The 22,775-nt window shown below is 42.3% G+C and overlaps 1 protein-coding gene across 1 annotated transcript in view; it reads left to right on the top strand.

Moving 5' to 3' along the window:
* The window catches only part of tmem108 (transmembrane protein 108), a 53,862-nt gene that overhangs the window by 18,600 nt on the left and 12,487 nt on the right, over positions 1 to 22,775 (top strand). The window contains exon 2 of the mRNA XM_074621573.1: positions 14,918 to 15,001. Within this exon, the coding sequence (XP_074477674.1) occupies positions 14,962 to 15,001 (40 nt within the window). The 5' untranslated portion in view covers positions 14,918 to 14,961. The remainder of the gene's footprint in view (positions 1 to 14,917; positions 15,002 to 22,775) is intronic.

Below are 22,775 nucleotides of genomic sequence, written 5' to 3' on the forward strand. Positions count from 1 at the left end.
GAGGATACTTATTCGGATGAAAGCATGACATGACATTAAAGAAGTGGGGAGCAAAGAGAGATGGGAGATGAAGGAGAAGAGAGGCCCTGCAGCTCAGGGCCTTTCTACAACATCAAGCCCCGTGTTAGAACCGCTGAGATGACTTTGCCGAGCGGTAACAGCCTCTCCGTGTGTCGTCTCCCGACTTCTGGGAGTTAGACATGCAGCCGTGCACTTATGCAAAGTTAGTCTGTCATCCCCAGCCTGCCAGGGATCCATGCCTGGAGAACACACAGCTATGAAAGTTATCACTCAACAAACCGGTTGTCTCAGCGCCTGCAAAGTTAAATCAAGATCTGTAGTCAAAACCACATTAATTGAGTCGAAATCAATACTGAAAATAGTCTCTCTACAAGGAAAACTAATGCTTTTGAAGTTAGAAAGAGAAGGAGAGGCGTTTTTATCTAGCGGTGATAAAATCTTTGATGGATGAGGTCAAATACTTCATCAAAGGTCCCCCAGCCTATTTTCCTGGTGTAAATTTAGATCTTTGACAGCCATTACGTGGAGGATTATGTGCTTGTTAAACCGTTACTGTGGCCACATCGAGCGGCGCTGGTCCGATAATCAATGTGGCCGAGCTAGAGAGGCAGACTTTACATATCAATCTGTTCGTCGACCTGACGGAGAGATGTAACGGTCTGGAGATCTGGCTGTGAGACAGAAGCCAAAGATGAGGCTTTGATCAAATGTTTTTCTCCGGGTGGTTTAGATATGAAAGAGAAAAAGGGCAAAGAAAGGGTTGCGTTCGTTCTAGCAAACACATTTTTTAGCTCAACATGCAGTCTGATTATTCACTTATTCTCAAAGCTGCAGAAATCTTGTAAAAGATCATTTCTTTACATTATTCATCCTGCCTTCTGACCTGTTCTGCCTCCCGTACTCTTTCTGCAGCAGTGCTTCGTACACACAGTTCCTCATTTTCACTTCATTAGCGCAGAATCACAAAGGGAAAGAAAACAAATCAAATATCCCCTTTTGAAAACAGCCCAGTCTGAAACAAATGCAGCCAGAAATCTCTCATACCATTTTATTTAGATCAGTCTGTATGTAGGTTTGCATGCATATCAGCTTGATTAGTCAGATAACCTCTGATGTGATCACATATTTATATTCAAGGAGGTGTGTTAGGATTGAAAAAAACAACATTATTATTATTATTATTTCTAATAGTGACATGTTATAGATTTGTTCTATCATGACCTTTGCAGAGCTAGGATGTAGACCTGACATGATAATTACATTATCGACTTATCATACGATACATGGACATGACCTTGATCATTTTTGCAACAAGATGATGCCAGAATAAACAGCAGGGTTTTCCGGACCATTATAAGACTTTGGCATTGCGCAGACATTGTGCATTTTTGTTAACAGAGCCCGAGAATCAATTTTATTGAATGTTTTGGGTGTGCTATTTTATTCATTCTTTATTATTTTATTTTTTGTAATTTTATTTGTGTTTTATTTATTTATTTAGGATATATATTTGTATTTATGTTGTATTTAATTAGGATATTTTATTTAGGATATTTTAATTTTTTTTAAATTATCATTTATATTTTATTTATTTAGAATATTTACATTTTTGTAATTATTATTTATGTTTTATTTATTAAGGATATTTCATTTTTTTAATTATTATTTATGTTTTATTTATTCAGGATATTTTAATATTTTTTCATGTTCCAATTCCAAAGTCTGAATATTATTAAGAATTAAAGGTTCATTGCTCTTTGAAAGGGTGAACTTGCATTATTATTATGCTATCATATCATCATTATATCAGTGGCATAAAATAGTCTTAAAATGACAACAGTAGTAGTTATCATGACAGACCTACTGGGATGCTTTAAAACATGCATTTCCACAAGTGTCTGGATTGTGTTCAGACTGATGCACCAAAAGAGCGAATGTCTCTGGCGGGTGTCATTATGCATCCAGTAAGTGTGGTGAATTTAACTGTCACGCTCAGCCCCCTTTCACCTATTTTGCAGCGATGTTATTTTCTTTGATTGTGTTACCGGTTGTGACAAGCGTAGCGGGGACGTGACACGCTGTAGTGTCACGTTACTCTTCATCACCCGGCAGCGAGAGTCGCTCGCAGTAGCAGTCAGTCACTCACTCAGTCAGTCAGTCAGGGGTCACATAAGGACGGTAAGAAGAGAGAGAGAGGGAGGTAGACAGGAGGGGAGGATATTTACGACTCAGACAGTGGCGAGGGTGAGCTGCATCCCAATGTCTGCTCCTTTACTACCTGGCTCAAGACCTCTTAAGGAATAAGCTGGTGCAGAGCATTTGCAGGTAATACAGGTGTGTGAGTGTCTGTGCACCGTCTGTAGCAAAAAACTCATCCACTTGGGAGGTCTTATAGGAGAAATCCATCAACTCGGATTCAGTGTTGAACATCATCTAAGTGATGTTCAGTGCATTGAGGTGCTTCGTGATGAAGCACTCTAATTTTCTCTCTTTCTCTCAACGTCTTTCTTCTATTTTTGTTTTAGATGAATTTGTACCATAACCGCCCACTTCCTGAAATGTGTCAAATGAGGCTTTTGTTAGTTGACAAATGCGTGTCTTCTTTAATGAATTTCGCTGTGGGTGATTGTTAAAACACAGGGGACATCACCGATAAAGTTTTTCCTGTGTGTCTGACGTCAATGCTATAATCAAATGTGTCCACTGACGGCGCTCCTCCCTCAATCATTCCAAGTGCTTGATATTCAGTCTGTGGTGTCGTCTTTCCGGTGATATAACAAAGTCTGTCACAGGTTCTTCCCCCCAGGGCTCTGTTACCTGTCTCGCTCTTTGTTCCACTGATTCAATCCCCTGCTGACAGTCTGGCCTTCTCTTGGTTTTAATGACTGTCCAGTGAGACACAGTGAGTCTGGCACCTCTTACAGTGTAAAAAATATACCGGCGCTCCACTGGACTCCCTAAAGACTTGACTTGAGAGATTTGAGACTTCTAATTGAGTCTGATGATTTATGTCATAAAACGGAGGGCTTGAACTTGACTGCTATGAGGCTTGACTTACTCCAAACTTGACTCAATAAAGACAAGAAAATAAGGACTTGAGACTGCACTTGATTGTTGAGAGATTTGACTCCCTAAAGACTCAAGACTTCCACTCAGGTTGACCTTAACCCACAAAAATTACTTGACTTACTTGAAACTCGGCTCCCTGAAGACTTGACCTGAGATATAACTTGACTATCTGAGACTTGACTCAATAAAGAAGAAACTTGGACTCAGGCCAGACTTGAAGTGAATAAAATGAGGACATGAGACTTGACTTGCGTTTCACTGCTTTGGAACTTGACTTAATTGAGACATGACTCTCTAAAGACTTGAAGCTCATGTCACAAAAAGGATGTCTTCAGACATTAGACTTGAATGCCGTGAGACCTGAGACTTAAGACTTGGACTCAAGTGGGACTTAAGTCACAAAAATGACTTGACTTGGACTGGACCACTGTAAGACTTGATTTACTTGAGACTCGACTCCCTAAAGACTTGACTTCAGACTAGAGACTTGGGTTGGAATCGACTTCTTGGAGACTTGGATTAAAACTTGACTACTTCAGACTTGACTTCTTAAAGACTGGACTTGAGACTTGGGTCGGACTTAAGTCAACAAAATGAGGATTTGAGACTTGACTTGCTTGAAGACTTGACCTCAGACTTTACATTTGGACTCGGGTTGGACTTAACTCATGAAAATAAAGACTTTAACCCTAACTTGGACTTCACTTTTGTGAGATTTGACTCAATAAAGACTTAAGACTTTGATAAATTCGGGTCAGACTGAAGCCTCAACATTTAGGACTCAAGACCTGATTTGAACTTGACTTACTTGAGACTTGACTCATCGAGGACATGCCCTGAGACTTCGACTTGAGTTGAACTTAAATCATAAAAAATAAGACTTGAAACCTGACTTGGACTTGACGGCTGTGAAGTCCGACTCAACAAAGACTTAAAACTTAGATAGATTCGGGTTGGACTGAAGTCTTGACAGCTGTGAGACTCACTTGACTTGAAACTTGAAAGCAAAAGCTTCAGTTTCTGACTTGGTAAGACGTTGACAAGCACTTTGCTCATAACTTGACTTGAGATGTGACCTGAGACTCGTTCTGACAGAGTTGACACTTGACTGCTCCAGAAGATGTAGAACAGCTCTGAAGTGCACAGGAAGCTCACGCTGTAAAACGTTCTTGCTGTAAATGGACTCTGCTGCAGCTGTACAAATGGGCAGGGATTGTAGCTGGCCACCATTTATCTCTGTCTGTGTCTCACATGTGTTCACACACCCACAGATAGGGCTTCGGCCCATGATTCCTCTGATGAATTGCTTTAGTCATTGGTCTTGGCTGTGTGTGTGCGCGCTGAGTAATGAAGAGGCCGGTGATGCTGGTCTCCTCCTCCTCGGTTGCCCCTGAGCACAGGTGCTGTGCTCTTCCTGAGTGGGAGTTCTCCACTGAACCAGTCAGAGATTCATTCATCCTGCGACTGCGACAGCTACAGCACGGTTCTTCATCGCTGATGTGATGTGAGAGCGAAGCTTAGATTCTGTGTTTTGTGTGAATGTAAATGTAAATTTATAATTAGGGCTGTCAAATATAACAACATAATAACGCGTTAACGCAATCGATCTTTCGGAGGTCGTAGCGGGCTCAGTTTAAAAGCTAGTGAAGCTACTGCTATCAACTAAAACTAGAAAACCTAAGGAATCCATTGGTACCAACCATGTCATACCAGCTTGTCGGGAAGGAGGTTAAATAACGCTCGAAACTTACGCTAAATTTTGGCGAGGAAAAACTGTCGTGGCCATTTTCAAAGAGGTCCCTTGACCTCTAACCTCAAGATATGTGAATGAAAATGGGTTCTCTGGGTACCCACGAGTCTCCCCTTTACAGACATGTAACTTTATGATAATCACATGCAGTTTGGGGCAAGTCATAGTCAAGTCAGCACACTGACACATTGACAGCTGTTGTTGCCTGTTGGGCTGCAGTTTGCCATGTCATGATTTGAGCATATTTCTTATGTTAAATGCAGTACCTGTGAGGGTTTCTGGACAATATTTGTCATTGTTTTGTGTTGTTAATTGATTTCCAATAATAAATAAATACATATATTTGCATAAAGCAGCATAAAAGTATTAAATACTTGATAAATATCCCTTTAAGGTACATTTTGAACAGATATAAAAATGTGCGATTAATTTGCAGTTAATCACGATTAACTATGGACAATCATGCGATTAATCGCGATTAGCTATTTTAATCGATTGACAGCCCTATTTATATTGCATATGTGATTACTGTAAAACTGTAAACTGAGCATTATTATTATTTAAAAATATATGTTGTGAAAATTATCGACATCAATCAATATAACAAAACATATCGTGATAACATTTTTCGCCATATGGTCCAGCCTTATGTATGACGATGAGGATAAAGGGGCTTCAAAGTGAGCTAAAGAAACAAAAATAACAATCCTGTGAGAACATAGTGACTAACACACACAGAAGAGTATGTTCCAGTCCTGTTCTGTTCTCTGTGTTCTCCGTGTTTTCTACATTAATGACTATTGACAGGTGCAGCATCTTTACAGCTACACTGCCCTGCTTCCTCAGTACTGACATATGAAATATGTGAACTTGGGGACTATAGCCAAGAAGACATGGATGTGAGCTGACAGCTTGATCACTGAACACATTAAATCTATCTGTATAAGCATGATGCTGCATCGTGAGACATATGAACATAAACCTGGAGGCGTTTGTCTTGTTGAAGTTAACTGTTTCATACCTGGAGGTTTATTTGTAGAGACTCTATGTGCATATAGCAGTTGTTGCTTACCTGAACTCTGCTTTTCGATAACATTTGGTCTGAATTGAATTGAACATTTTTCACGCTGGTCAAAGAAATTTGCAGATTTAAGATTAAGGTATATCTGTAACTCAATTTACAACAACCTGTACACTGCATTGGTCTCAACCGCACTGGTCACACCTTTCGTGGCAATTTTCTATCTCTATCTTTTCTAGTAGTAGGCATCCTGAAGTCCTGCGGTAGTTGTTGCCCACTCTGGTGCTGGAGCAGCGCCTCTTGTGACCGTGAAGTCCCACGTGTGAGTGGCAGTCTTTATGACACTGTTCGCAGGTGTAGGGGGTTCAAATTGGCTCGGTCCTCGTCTCGTCCCAGTGAAGCAGCTGTTGTTCTTCGAAGCTCTGCAGACCCCTCTGCATTTCAAACATCCAGGTGTCTCTGTGTCAGTGTTGATGTCTTTCAGGTCACGTTTACATACGTCTTTGTAGCATGATGTTCATTTAGTACATTTAGAGTCAAATAGAGCATAAAGCAGGGGATGTTTTAGGGCGTGGCTACCTTGTGATTGACAGGTCGCTACCACGGCGTTGTCCAGTCTGGGAGTTGTCCGTGTTTCCGTCTTAAGACTTTAACTCTTTTAACAGTGTGTTTTCTGTTCATGAAAGTTAATTCTAACATTTTGGTCGCCTACAAATGTCTTGTTCAGCGTTCGGTTGTATTTAGCTCCACCGTCTCGTGTCACTTCTGGTTGCAAAAAAAACTAAACCAACATAGCGACGGCCAAAATGTCAAACTCAAGGCAAAACGACAGTCCACAAACCAATGCGTGACGTCCCAGTGACTACGTCCACTTCTTATATACAGTCTATGCCACGGAAACAGCCGTCAATGGGAGTTTGCGTCTTGCTCCTTCATGTAGGACAGCATCTGTAGTCAGCTTGGATTTACATTTACAAAAGATTCACAGCAAAAAATTAAATAAAATAGTCAGAAATATGGGACAAAATCTTTGGGATTATACAACGTAACGTATAGAGAAATAAAGTAAAAGTTGGTGGCCCTACACCTGACTTTGGTTCCACGTGCACACTTAAAGGATTTTTACTCTTCAATGTTTTTTGAAGCTAATAATATGTTGACTTACATGCACAATGTAACAGTGTTTTCCACATGTTTCCTGCTTTTGTGTAACCATGAAGTATAGTAGTGACGGTGACAGGGAGGGTGATGTGTTTCCTCCGGTGGTACTTCACAGTGAACGGCATGCTGGGAGCCTAATGTTCTTTTAATGGCTGGTGTGTTGCTGTACCGCGGGCAGAGCCCGGAGCGGAGTGATGCCGCTGATTGATAACCTGCACATCCTCTGCCAGCCTTCATGACGCAGCACCTAGCAACTCATCCTGCCAGGTTTACCATCCACGGCCACGACTGACAGCGCTCACGCATATACAGCTCACTACAGTGACTCAGCAATATGGCCGCCTTCGGGGATGGAGGGATTAGAAAGCCCTCTGGAAATCGGCTTTGTAGTTCTTGCTGCTTGCATTTAATTTAGGCCGGTTGTTGGATGGAATCGATACTCGTAATCATTCAGTTGTTGTTGTGTTTCCTGGCTGCACAATTAAGTTATCAAAGCCCCAGACTCTCTCCTGACTCACTGGTTTTTAACCCTCCCACCGACGGAAAATGGTTTCATAACAGAATTGTTCACAGCTGTAATCAGTAATCAGCTTCCCTGTTGCACAATAAGCCACAGTCTCACATGATTGGTGCCAACTTGTTTTTGCAAGGTCACCAAGATGGCGCCCCAGAGGTAAAGCCTGAATTACAGCCGCAATCTCCGGCCAGTTTGGGAAGAAACACGTGGACAAGGCAGAAACTGCAGAGCTATCAGAGGACTGTTTGCTGATTTCCATCAAAGGGTAAAACAGCATCAAAGGGAAAACGGACGCCCTCTGTGTGAGCATGTCCCCTGGGTCGCTGTGGAAGGGCAGGGCTGAAGGAAGTTGGTTTCACACAAGTTGAAATAGAGCTGAGATCACATGAAGCTTTGATGCAATGAATTCAGCGTTGATGTAACCAGACTTTTAAATGATCCACTGTGATCCTACTGTAAATGCTGCAGGATGTTTTTCTTCTTATTTATACATCAGTAACATCTATGAGCTAGTTATGATGGTGTAGCCAAATGTCTGCTGTAACTGGTGGGTTGTAGCATCATTTTCTATCTGTATGGAGCTCTGGTAGGAATGTGCACCCAACATGTTGCACGGATGGACTGTGATACCTTTTTCTGTCTATTGGGGAATGTAGTGATGCATAATTTAGCTTGATTTACAAGTCATATAAATGTAAGGAAGCGTAAAACACATTAATGACTTTTTAAAATGTAACTCTTACAGTTTTTATAATATGAAATGCACTTATTTAACAATCAAATCTTTAAATTTACACTGATGTAGTGATAAAGACAAAGTCAAAATCTGTTAAAATGCAGTTTTTAACTGTCTCATAGGATAGTCAATACCTGTGTTTTTTCAGTTTATGTATATAAAGTAGTGGTTATGTTATGCAAAAATGATAAAATATTTATTTCTTTAGGCATTTTTTTGCAATTATACACTTTTAAATAGGTTAATTTAAAAGTTACAGTATTTTTTATATATTTGACAGTGATATATCGGCATAACAAAAGTGTTTTTTTTTATAATTGCAGAAAATCCTGCTACTTTTATCAATATTTTTACGGTTAGTTTTGTTAAAATTAGCATGCAAAAGCTGTTAAAAAACATATTTAATGTCTTCCATTTACACAGATTTGTTTTGTTAAAACACATTATTTAACCTCTTTTGCGACGAGCGAGCATGACATGGTTGGTACCAATGGATTCCTTAGGTTTTTCTAGTTTCATATGATGCCACATTTTTCAATGATTTTGAAATACAGGGGAAAAAAATACAATTTATTGGGAAAAAATGTAAAAAAAATTTTACAGTTTGAATTTCGCAACATGTATCTGTCCAATTATGTGAAAGCCACAGTTTTCACACTTCACCTCTCTTTATTCTGTGCCTCCATCTTCAGACAGAAGCTCCCTCCAGTTCATAACAACGAGATAAACTGAAGCGTGAGAGCCGGAGGAAGAAAAAGCATCAGTTAGAGAAGTCGTGATTGGAGGTCTAGTTATCAGTTGACTGTGAGAGCACAACACTGTAGTTCACACCGTCGTCGTCACCTCCCACACTCCCCTCCTCCTCCTCTTCCTCCTCTCTCGTTATGGAAAAGCTCTCAGGCTGCAGACGCTGTGGGCAAGCAGCCAGCCTGCTGCCACGGCTCCTATACATAACCGCAGAATAGAGGGAAGTCCAAAATTAAAAGCATTGTTATCCCTGCGGTCGGTGGCCGCGGAGAGTCGGAGTGACAGGCTTATTTCATTGTGACGTCTCGGGTGACCTTGGCTTTGGCCTCTATAGTCTGCACCCCCCTCCAGACACACTATTCAGAGCTGCAGTCTGGGACCTTCTGGGACCAGGTCCTGTCAGCAGGACCGGAAACACAAAGCATGTACCGAGTCCCAGAGAAAAGCAGATTGTTACAGGATTTCTTACTCATGGTGAGCGAGAATTTCTGTAATTCCAAATCCCCTCCTTTTTTTCCCCCCTGATTCAGTTTGGGCCCCAAAATGTCCTTGTGAATGAATTTGAATATAATGTACTATTAGGGTTGCCATGGTGATGCCTGCCGTCTGTGTGCATGTCAGTTGCCATGCAACTTTTTTCCCCCCCTCTCTAGTAGGAAGCTAGGCTGCTATGTGCAAAGTGCTACGCTCACGATGTAAATCAGAGGAAGAGCTGTGTCTGTATGATGCATGTTAACATTTGATCTATTATTGATGAAGCCGGTGTTGATGTCTGATGTATGTTGTGTGCAATAGAAGGCTATTAGGAGGATCTATTGGCAGAAATGGAATACAATATTAATAAGTATGTTTTCTTTAGTGTATAATCACCTGAAAATATGAATCATTGTGTTTTGGTTACCTTAGAATGAGTTTATATCTACATACGGAGCAGGTCCTCTTCACGGAGCTGGCCGCCATGTTTCTACAGTAGTCCAGAAAGGACAAAGCAAACACTGACTCTAGATAAGGCAATTCACATTTTTACGTTTTTGCATCGCCTCCGACACGCTTGGAAGAAGCTTCAGTTGGCTACAATCTGCAACCTCAACACTAGATGCCGCCAGATCCTACACACTGCTCCTTTAAGAGTAAAACATTTACATAATTTTCTATTTTTTTTGAGGGGCTGGCGGGGGAGTGGATTTAAAATCACCCCCTATTTCCTTCCTATTTTGGAATAAACATTTCCTTGCACTGCAGTTCTCGTCACCACTGACACTATGTTAGCTTGGCGAGGATATAGACATCCATCTGCCTTTTCAGATACACAGGAAGTTGCCTTCTTTTCACTTTCCAGCGAGAACACATGCAGTTCACAAAGTTCCTCGCCTCCAGGTTCAGACCTTAAAACAGCATTGCATTAAAAAAAAAAAGCACAGAGGGCTGCACTGGGGAGAGCGTGTTCTTTCAGGTACCAGTGAGAGGATAAAATATGATCCTGGAAGTCAGGTTTGAGTAATACACCCCTGAGGTTGATCAAAGTAAGCTTAATATTTTTTGCCAGGAGACTCTGCATTTATTAGTCTGAGCTCTTTGTGTGTTGGCACCCTGCTGCGTCCACACAGTGGTCTCATTGAAATGACTGAGGGGGCTGAATTTTGTAATGTAGTAGCAATGTCTGTGTGAACAGACTTAGGGGCTGATCACACCGATACGCATCTCTACAGGCATGGCCGCTTCAAAAACACATTGGCAAAGCGTGTCGGGCAAAACGGCGTGGTGCGCCTGTGGAGCGGGACTACGGACGATCAAATGTGATTAATAGAAAAATGGGGTCTCTCTTCCTCTCTCTCTCAAAGACAGTAGCCTACATGAAACTATCACAACATGAGATATGATTCCCTCTCACATACTCTGTAGCTCTCTCACAGTCCAGCAGCTAACTAGCTGGCTAGCCCTACCACATCATCAGCCATCAAAACAGAAAGGAAGTGGTAAAGTAGTAAAGCCCGCCTCTTGCTTGATTTGATTGGCTGCCTGGGCCAAGTGTGACATCGACAAGCACTGCGATTATGCACCTGGCGCTGAAAAGTTGAGAATATTTGAACTTTTATGCACCTTTAAAAACGCTAGAGAAACGCGCCGTACCATAGGAAAATTTTTTTTTGCTGGCGACGTATTTCTAGCGACGCATCTCGGTATGATCAGCCCCTTCACAACAAATCAGACGAGGCAAAAACGCTGGTTCTTCCATTCATTTCAATGTGGGTTGTGCATTTAAGCTGTGGCAGTGGGTACCGCAGGGGGTGCCGGAAAAAAAAACGCAGCGACCTACAGCGAAAAGTTGAAACAGGATCAACGCAACCAGCCAATCATGTAACCGGCGATCCAGAGCTGAACAAAGATGTTAATCGTCATGCAGTCGCTTGGAGTAAGGCTGCATTCACCCGAGATCATGCGGTGCGGCGAAAAAACTAGTTTTTTCATTCATTTTGAATTGGGGTAATGCGTTTGGGCTGCGGTTGCCACAAGTGGTGCCGAAAAAAACAATGCTGCTCCCTACGGTGGAAAAGTAGAAACAGAATCAACTTTTGGAGAAAAGCAACCTGACGTCACGCTGCAGTGGCCAGTCACGTAACGGGCGATCCAGAGCCGTACAACCCAGCCATAAGGGAACAAAAGATGTTAATCGTTGCAATTAATGGGCCATTAAAATGACTCGCCCAGACCTCGCAGCAGCACCTGATCTTGTGTTGACGCAGCCTAAATGGGCCATTAAAAGTGACAGTGCCACACCGCCGCACAACCCTACGGCGAATCTCCGCAATGCCAGATTTGGTGTGAATGCAGCCTTACACCGCCTCCACGCAGGGCCTCCATCCACCCAGTAGGAATCCCTTCAGTCTGAGGTACTGGAATTGAATCCAGGTTTCTGTGTTGGTGTTAAGCGTTGCAGCAACAAAACTGCCAGCAGCTGCCAGTGAACCTGTCATCCTATCTGAGGTTTTGGTAGTGCCGCTACCCTGACTGTCACCTCGTATTATCTTTTACCTGCACGTGTGCACAGAGCTGAACTATGATTCAGCTCCCCTCCAGGAGGCCTGAGCAGCCTGTCTTTTGTCCATGCAGCTTGTCCTCCTTTCTCAACAAAAACCTTGCTCCGCTCTGTCGTAACAAATATCAAATACTCCCTGCTACTATCTCTTCTCCCCCAACACCCACCTTCTCCTAACCTCACCCCTTGTGCCCTGCAAATTAAAGAGCGTGTCTATGAGGCTGAGCTGGCCTGGCAGCGCTGATGAGGTGTAATCACCGTGGAGAGGCTCAGCTGCTCTCTTCGCACCCTGCCATTGAGCTCATTAGACCAGGAACATGACGCTAAAAGAAAAATTAAAGCACAGGGAAGGTGTAAAGCTGCAATGGTACGGAGCTGCTATCACTGCAGCATTATGGTGTGGCTATATGAGTGGACACGATGATGGGTTTGGGACGGTTGCAGCTAGTGTCATTTCTTCAGCGGTGAAGCTGGGAAAAACTCATTTTCTGCTGCTACTACTGCATTCTTGCAGCCTCGACTCTTTTGCAATTACTCGCACTATATTGCGTCTGAACCCACGCCATTATAGTCAAAGCTGTGTGAGTTAAGAGCGCCGAAGCAGTGAGCAGCTCTGTTTTCATTTTCCGAACACTCGGAACAAGAACAAAATTGTGTGCATTTGTCATTTAAAAGTGCGCCTTGATAACCAATTTAGTTGCCTTATTTTACATTTTCATTCATTTTATTCTTCATTTCTCTGTTGTATTAGTAGAGTGGAGCCAGGAGGAGGCATGGAGAAGTGCTTTACTAAATTGTCATTTGTTACAATGCTGTGCCCATTAATTCACGCTTTAGATTTTCTCTCAGTAAGAGGCAAACACACCAGAAATCAATTTAAATATCCAGCCATTTTGTGTTGTACAATTGGCATTACTCATAAGCAAGGATGGATAGATAGATAGATAGATAGATAGATAGATAGATACCCTTAATGTACCCACCTGAGTTGTATTGTTAACAAGGTTAGCAAAACTTACTAGACAACATCCAGATCATAGACTGTATATAAGACGTAGTCACCGTAACGTTACCTATTGGTTTGTGGACTTCCGTTTTGAAGCCTTGAGTTCGGCATTTTGGCCGTCACCATCTTGGTATTTGGCCGTCACCATGTTGGTATTTGGCCGTCACCATGTTGGTATTTTGCAACCAGAAGTGACACGAGGAATAAAACATTTTCAGGCAACAAAAAATGCGTCCATGTCCCATCCACTAACATGGAGGAGGCGGGATTTATGACCTGTACTGCAGCCAGCCACCAGGGGGCGATCAAGATTTGTTGGCTTCACTTTTGGAGACCTGTCATCGTCCATCTCTATACAGTCTATGTTTCCACTGTTAGCGCCAAAGACTACACAAACAAAGAGTCAAAACTCCGGTGTTTTTTTTCCACAACAGCCACTGCTGCCATTTTGGACTGACGCTTATTAGATTTAGAATATTTTAATGTTCAACACAGGCCATTTCGGTAGAATATGACAATAGATTAGAAATATTTGTTTTACTTTTGTACGGCACTTTTTAGACGGACGTTTTACTGGCGTCGCTTTCAGTCCAAAATGGTGGAAGTGTAGCTTTGCTGCTGGGCGTTGATGTTGCAATGGAACGATCAATTGACTTTTTGGCAATAAACGTTCTTTGTTAGCGCTGTTTGCACCGTTAGCTGCGAGCCACTGGCTCAGCTGTCGCCATGTTGAGAGCCATGCAGAGGCAATACAAATGCTCCCAATCTCGCATTTAGCACCTTTAATATATGTTGCTCAACATTTTCATCCTCATGCTTGGGCGTGTTACCTCCACGCTTATTAAACACATTTTTTACAAAACATCTCTAGATATTCTGTGCTCACATTGTTCAGATTTACAGCTCCAATTGGTTTACGAGCATTGAAAGGTTGCCACAACGGCAGCAATATAAACAGGATGACTCAGATGTTGTGTTGTTGCCTCCTCAGTCTCCAGAGCGGGGCTCCATTTATGAGAAATAAAGCCTTATGAAAGGATCAGCACCCTACTACCCTGTGCTTTTGTTGTCTGTCCCTCCTCATCTCACACATCTCCCACAGAAACACAGGTTGCCTGATACCAGACCTCTCATCCTGGGGGGGCGCAAATCCAATTTCACATGTCACATTCACAACAGATTATTCATGCAGGTAGGGTGAAGGGTGCTTAGGTGTGTGTGTGTGTGTGTGTTTGTCGAATACACTTCTTTAGAAGTATGTGTCTGTTTATGTGGACTGTGTGAGTGAGTGGTGTGGGCACGTTTGTTGCCCAAGGGCACTTCCACAAAGGGAGGCGAACACACACACACATGCACACTCTCCTCTGGGGGTGAAAGTACATGTTTGCGTGTGTGTGGTCTTTCATTTAACAGAAGGCCATCAGTGAGTCATTCTCCTAAAAACCACCCTTGGGTACTCGTCCGGCTGACACACGTGCAGTGGCTGTCTCAGAACAAGGCTTACTGGTCAATGTTTAATGCTCCATAATTGGTTTTACTGACCAGCACCACCTGCAGGATGCCAGCGCTGATTTGAAGCCCAGCAGCTGAGGGCTGACCACCACCACTCTCCTAGCTGCTCTTTTATTGTGACATTTGAGTTGGGTGTAATTCATAATATCCTCTGTGACTGTTTTCTGGCAGTCATTACAAGGATTAAACTGTCAAGGTTAAGCCGCACAATCTTATCTGCAATCCCTTTCTATGTCTACTCTACTTAAAGACACATAATCACAGTATATCACACTGATACTTGACCATGACGGGTGAATGTGATTTTGATACCTGAGTTTCTTCTCTCTGTCTTTACTAGAGAACCATGAGCACTGTGGAGGAGGAACCGGATCACATGATACCATGAAGACAAGCCTGCAGGTCCTGCGCTGCCAGCTGCTGAGTGAGTAGACCAAAGGGGGGTGGGGAGGACAAGGGCATCAACAGGGTATCCTGGATGATGCTTTTTCTAACCACAAGTCTTACTGCATTCTCTCGCTGGTCCGTCGTGCGCATAGTTACCAACCTTGAAACCTTCAGAGACTTTGTTTCCTGCATTCTGGTGACTTTTAAAGGATGAAAATTGCAAAATAATTATAATTATAAAGTACATTGCAAACAGCAGTTTTATGTTAAATAGCGTACTTTTAATTTTACTATTAATTCTCAGGAAGGAATACAGAGTAATTGGCCCCTCTAGTGTGAACTTGGTTTTCATTCATTCACTCATTCATTCATTTTTTGCCCATGCTTAAGTGGGCCTATTTCTTTCTCCTACTCTCCATTTCTCTCTCCGTCTCTCACTCACCGAAGGTCCTTTCAGATACAACGCGAAAATTGCACCAATGCGCTCTGAAACCCCGTTATAACCACACCGGCTTTTTGCTGCATCGAGCAAAGCCTAACTTTGGGTGCAGCGCCAATGTGCGCTGACTGTGCGCATCTCAAACCGCGAACAGCTTTCTTCCCCGAGGAAACAACATAAGGTGTAGCTGTAATGTTGTCCAGGAGGAGGAAACAGTAGAGCTTTAACACGCTGTACAGAGCCAGAAACAGGTTGAGATAATGAAAAGGAAAAAAAGCGTGAAAATTTGTCATAACTCAGGAGAAATGCGGAAGAATTGTGACCCCGAGAGGAAACCGGGAGAGGGCATCTCCCGGGAAATTTGGGAGGGTTGGCAAGTATGGTCGTGCATGAATGAAAAAATATTCCTTTATTGCTGGAGACCCTGATGAATGTCTTCAGGGAACCTGTAGATATCAGATACTGTATACACAGTGCTATAGTTCTTCTTATAGTTTGAGTCTGTGCTGCTTTAAATTCAGAGGACAGGATCAAGGCTCTGTACAGAGCTCTGGCAGGCTACCAGCGAAGAATGTCACATGAATATGGAGCATGGAGGTCAGACTGGGACCCACCAGGCTCCTGGACAGTTAGCCAAACAGGCTGATGATATCTGGTATGCACCCCCGAGCTCCACCTCAGGCCAGCGGAGCCAAAGGCTGTCTGACAAATCTGCCCTAATCCCTCAGAAGTGATAAACTCGGACTGGACTGCTGTGAGTGAAGTGCTTTAAGCTGCAGCAGAGGTGGAGCGAGGTCACATTGCAGATCTAAAGAAGGGGAATCAAAACTGTGGTCTAGCTTTGTATAGAGTTTATATTAAAAGTGCAGCGTGTAGGATCTGGTGGCATCTAGCGGTGAGGTTGCAGATTGCAACCACCTGAAGCCTCTCCCGTGTGCCAAAATTGAGTGTATGGTTGGAGCGTTATTTAACCTCCTTTGCAACAAGCTACTATGACATGGTTGGTACCAATGGATTCCTTAGGTTTATACCAGTATCTTCACTCTAGATCCGGTCCTTGAAAGACTCTCTTTTGCTTTCAGTTGGAAGCCTGAGTTTCCTCGGGCACATTACACTTCCATCAGGGTTGCCTCTTTACAGAGTGCAGAGCTGAAAGGCCCACCTGAGATCTCTGTCTCCCTGCTATACAGAGACATTTCTTATTTCTCTCTCTGTACCAGCCATCTGCAGGAGACAGATGTGCCTTAACATCCTTATAGGCTGCAGGCAAGAGAAGAGATGCTGCAGATAGAGGAGAACTAAGACGGATGATCCCGCATCGTGACAGGTGACAGATCAGGAAGAGTTTTCCTCTGTGTTTTTCTGTCTTTTGCCCCCTGTGTACTTATACGAGCATATTGTGATGACATAATACACCCGAAACAATGCAGAGAACTTGCTTGTTATTAGCAAATTAGGTTGTGTCTGGCATCTCAGTCTTTGACGCAAAGCCTGACAAGTGAGGCTTGCAAATGGTGTTTTGAAGTTAGCTCCTTGAAAGACCAGTTTGTGTGAAGTGTAAATGAGTACACAAGGCTTGAGTGATCCTCCCAATCTGACTTTGTCTTGTCTCGTATGATTAAAGTGTGTTGTTGCAACAGTTTGTGGTCTTTTTAGAGCTGCCAGCCACATGTTGAAATCCTCTGTAAGGGGAAAACATTGGCGGTTTCTGTGACTTTAATGGAGGACTGCAATTCCGTGTTCTCCCCAGATTCCAGACAACTTCCTGTTTAACGTTTCTCTTTCCTGTTAGATCCTTTGTCGCTGTCACAGTCGCGGTCACTAAATCATCATCCCAGTAAACAGCACAAGCAGTCTTTGTTGTTCTTGTTTTTGAATTCTCCCTTCGCCTGATTCTCAGATAAACGCGTCTCTGTTCAAAGCCGCCGTAACCCCGACAAACAATTTGCGGAGCATTCAAACAGGAAGCCATTATCCTGTTACGAAAGCTTGTCCCTCTTATCTCGGGGCGCACATCTGTAGCGCCCTCCCCGCTCCGCCTCTCCACCACTCCGCCCAGTCCAGTCCTCCTCCACCAGGACGGTTCAAGCGGGTTAGAGGATGTGCCCTATCTGTCTGTTTCCCCCCACGGGACCGACACTCTCCCCAGAATGGCAGACGAACACACCCAGGAGCAAACCAGAGGAATGTGTCTGTTTGTGCTACTGTAAAGAGATGACACTATATTCATACACCCAGGACACGTATACGCCTCTGCATGAGGATGAACTCCAGATGGTTCTGTCTTTGTGTTTGTGAGGTGTTAAATGAAGAAAACTTGGTATTGTCAATTGAGAAGGGCTACATTCATGCAAGATGAGTGTGCTCATACGTCACCGAACAGGAAGGAAAAGCATTTGTTTCCTTTTAGGGTGAAATGGATGAGAACACCTGACTCATCCAGTCTTTATAGCCTTACACTTCTACGTATTGAGTTTTTTCTTTACAACCTTAACCTTAACCTTAACTGAAAAGTCTTGTGTTCAAATATGCGTGTACTGAGAATGACACATCCTATCTATTGTTTCAGTAACAGTGACAGGATGAAGAGGAGGAGGATTAGTAGTTGTAGTAGTAAGAACAGCGCCTACGCAGACGTTTACAGGGCTCAAGCCCCAGCAGTGGTGGAAAGTACATTTACTTAAGTACTATACTTAAAGGGTAACTGTGGTATTTTTAACCTGGAACCTATTTTCCCTAATTAGTCTAAGTGACTAATGGGGAAAACATTTTTTTGAAATTAGTCCAGTATTGAGGGAGAACGCTGTAGCTAGCAGCCGTGAAACGAGCTGTAAGGGCAAGTGAGCAGCGTCAATGTAACGTTACGTCCACTAAAAGTGTTTGTTTTGGCCACTGACAGGCTCAAATTGCTATTATAAGTGTCTGACAACATTATAGAAATGACCCTACATAGAAATAAAACGTTTTATACCTTTCACTTGATCCGGTTCTGTTTGTTATTGTGTCCGAGTCTCGCTCAAGGAGAAGTCTCGTTGTGAAATCTGATTATCCGTATATTCTGGCTCAAATAAATACGGGCGGTCATCAAATTCAAAGACCTCCTCCACGTTGTCGAAATCATCTAAATATTCAGCCGTGACATTAAAAATCTTTTAGATAACACTAAGCTGCGCTTTCTGTAATCCAACACAACAAACTACCCGGTTGGCACTCATGTTTCCAGCATGGATGTATTCCACTATTCCACCGTTGTCTTCCAGTATTGCTATTAGTTGTGTAATTATGGCACAGGTAGTAGTAGTGCTATAGTACTGTAGTAGTACTGTTGGTCTATTGAAGTGAGTCAGGCCGATAGTGCTCTGTCCAGGCGTGATAATCCAATCTTACCAGCAGTTAGTCAGACAGCTCACCGGCTGATAAAAGGTTTTGTCCGCCTGAAGCTGATGGATCTGATCGGTTTCCGTGGCTCCGTCTGACGGCACGTCAAAGCTTTAAATTAAAGGTTTGGACTTTACCTCCAACAAAACTCCCCATTTAAGGCTTATGATGGCTTTGATTTGGGTCTGTCAGCCTTTATCCTGGAAAGTGAGATATGAATTCATTTAGTATGAGGGAGCGGAGCCGCGGTGTGTGTGTGTGTGTGCCGGTATGATGTGATAAAAGCTCATTGGTATTCTGATGAGCGCCGTAGATAAAGCCTTCTCCATTTGCCCCGAGGGATTTGGGGGGAATCCCATGGAGGTTTGTCCACCGTTGAGGAGTGGTTGTGATTAACATAAACGAGGCTAAATGTGATCCATGGAGGGCCGGCTGGGTGGTGAGGAGGACATCTTTAATTATTGGTTGTGGTTCGATGCCCTAGGGCCTCCAAACTAGCAGTAATGTATGTTTATCCTATTAGATAATGAGATGGACTACAGCGATTCCCTTTAGTTGTTGTGCATTTACGTCTCAGGCGATCATGATTTTATTACAGTGATAGTGTAGTTTTGCTCAAGGACACGTTGACATAGTTGTTGATAGACACTTACTGGTTATATTTATTATTCAAACACCTTCGATCTAGTTTCATAGATCTAGTCAAGCAGATCCTAAATAAACCTTTGCAGATGCTGGAAAAGCTGACAAAAGTTTGTAGTACATTTTAGAAAGAAGTGGTTTGATCGCATGAAGGTCTTCATGCAGGCTTTGTTAGATACCTTTTGATGAGGACCATAGGTATCATTGAGGAGGTTGTAGCGACCTTGAGGCAGTTAATATTCTACAATTAAAAACCTACTTTTAGGTCAGCAAAACATTAAATATACAAAGGATTCAGTATTTCTCTACTAGTATTTTTTTCCTGGTTGTGGACAGAGTTCTTTTAATCATTTACACCTTCATGCTGGGAAATACATTTGTAGAAACTATAAATGAACTGTTAACTCGGATTAATTAATAGTAATACTTTAGATCTTTTGTCTGTTTCTGCTTTCAGGTTAGAAAAATATTATCAAATAACAGCACTGAAAATGATGGTGCTAAAGTGGAGCTATTAAGTGGTAAAACCTCCACCTACACAGGATGACAAGTTACCAAAACGGTCCATTAATCAAGATACTAAGCTAAAATAAGCTCCGTGGCAAACACACGTTTATGATACTTACACGTTTTGTTCAGTAAGATAATCCCCACAAATGAACACCACTTTTATGATTTTTGAAGCGTAAATGCATTCGCCAAAAGTAAAAAGCTAACATTAGGCTATAAACAAACTAGGGATGTGCATTCCAAGCAAAAATACTATTAGAAAATCACTGGGAATTAGTCGATTATTATTCGAAAATTGCTGCATAACCCCCAACCAATGGACATTACCCCCTAAAACAACTACAATCTATATTTTTTTTACTGTTTAATTAATTTAACAGGGGCAGTGCACATGAATAAACATTAACAAACAACTGTACATATGCCAGAACTATCTAAAAGGCTATTTGTTATCTGTAGTCCCAGGACTACAGGAATATAATTAAATTAAAATGAAACCAGCTCTGTAAATATTTTATAAGCGTTCAGAGCAATAAAACAAAGAGAGCATTAATGATAGTAAAGATATAAGACAAGACATCATTATGATATACAGTATTTTCAGGTATTTAATCACACATGTGACCTTATCTGCATTTGGTTCCCTATGCAGCCTGAGCAGGGAGATGACGGAGCAGTAACAGTTCAGAAGTGCCGCCTGACGAACCGTCACGAGCCTCATTGATGGATGATTTTGCAGCTCCTATTTTTGGCTTCCTGTCGAGCCTCCAATTCAAATAGTGCCACCGCCAGCTGTCCGCTGATGATGCGACACAACCAGCCTGCCGGTCACTGCACATTCGAGCCACATCGTTCTCCATTGCATGTAGCATGAGGTGACCCCTGGAAAGAAAGATAAATATCCTACTGTCCACGGCGAGCAGCTCCCCCAACTCCCTTCAGGATTGATCATGCAGCCAGGCTAGTGCATAAGCACTGATAGCCTGCATACCACACACTAAGTGCTCCAGTATGATTGATTAAAGCGCCTCAACAATGTGGTTCTTCTGGAACGGAGTCTTAACATACGAGTCCAAAAGTTTCATGCAGAATTTCATCAGCGGGAGTAAATGTTGTTTTTTATTTCACTAGTGTAACTTTAGATCCAGTGACAGCCGCTCTGGCCTCTGTCCCCTGACATTGAGTCTAACAATGAATGATTGGTGGGACAAAGCCTGCGTTGGATCAGTGCGCAGGATCCTGCTTTGCAACATGATTTATTGATGTCCCCGATGGCATCAATGGCGGACTCCAACGAATGTCACCAACTTCCTGTGCATTCAACAGAGCCCTAATTCAGCAGGTTTTCCTGCATAAATTGCCCCTCCCTCCAGCTTAGGTAATGGAAAACAGGCGGCATTAGTCACATAAATGATGGCATAATCTCATAGTAATTTCACCTGGGGCGTTGTTTGTCTCCATGATATTAGCATGTGCTATTCTGAGGTGATCGGCTGGGTGATATAGATAGTGAGGGCAACAGGTTGGTGTGAGTGATAACAGTGTGTCGCCCGACAAGGACAAAGACTTTTAATTCAATGTCACCAGTGAGATTTAACGCACCACGTTTACTGTTTTTTGTTTAGTTTATTTTTCCATTTTTTCACAACACAACAATTTGACCACACAGTTATGAAAGTACTAAATCATTATATCAAAAAGAAAACAAAATATTCTGACCGAAAAGGTTTAGGCTGAAGCCCTACACTACCCTAAATCTACCCAAAATGCAGTGAAATAAAACAGTAGAATAGAATAGAATAAAAAAACATCATAAATCAGAAGCAAATAAACAAAACAAAACCAGATCAATTGTCAGCCCTTTCTCCATGTTGGTCAAAAATAAAGTATAATAAAGAAACTATGACTGTCAATCGCTGTCAAAATGTTTTATCTGTTCAAAATTTACCTTAAAGGGAGATTTGTCAAGTATTTAATACCCCATAACATGGGAGTGGGCAAATATGCTTGCCTAATGCAAATGTATGTATATATTATTACATTATTGTAAATCAATTAACAACACAAGACAATGATCATTTTTGTCCAGAAACCCTCACAGGTACTGCATTTAGCATAAGAAACATGCTCAAATCATAACATGGTAAACTGCAGCCCAACAGGCAACAACAGCTGTCAGTGTGTCAGTGTGCTGACTTGACTATGACTTGACCCCAAACTGCATGTGATTATCATAAAGTGGGCATGTCTGTAAAGGGGAGACTCGTGGGTACCCATAGAACCCATTTTCATTCTCATATCTTGAGGTCAGAGGTCAAGGGACCCCTTTGAAAATGGCCATGACAGTTTTTTCTCGCCAAAATTTTGCGTGAGTTCTGAGCGTTATTTAGCCTCCTTTGTGAAAAGCTAGTATGACATTGTTGGTATCGATGGATTCCTTAAGTTTTATAGTTTCATATGAATCTAGTATCTTCACTCTAGCTTTAAAACTGAGCCCGCTGCAACCTAAAAATCGCAAGTTGAGTTTAATGAGTTACAGAAGTTAGTGGCATTAAAACAAATTTGCGTCAACACGTTATTATTAAGTTAACTTTGACAGCCCTAAAAGAAACCCAAATATAATCAAGAAACAGCATCATGAATGAGTCATTTCTCACTTTGTTCCTTTCAATTAAAATGTTTTTTGTCTTCTCGTGAGCAAAGATTCAGAGAGTTCTTGTTATTCGCCTCCTCTTTTGCGTCATCACTCCTGAAAATTGACTCTTTTTGTGGGTGTTTTTTTGTGCTTGTGAGAAAATATCATGTCAGGCCAAAAACAGCCAACAGGCACAATGGTGAAAGA

Source organism: Sebastes fasciatus, chromosome 21 (genome assembly GCF_043250625.1).
Source record: "Sebastes fasciatus isolate fSebFas1 chromosome 21, fSebFas1.pri, whole genome shotgun sequence".
Taxonomy (NCBI): Eukaryota; Metazoa; Chordata; class Actinopteri; order Perciformes; family Sebastidae; genus Sebastes; species Sebastes fasciatus.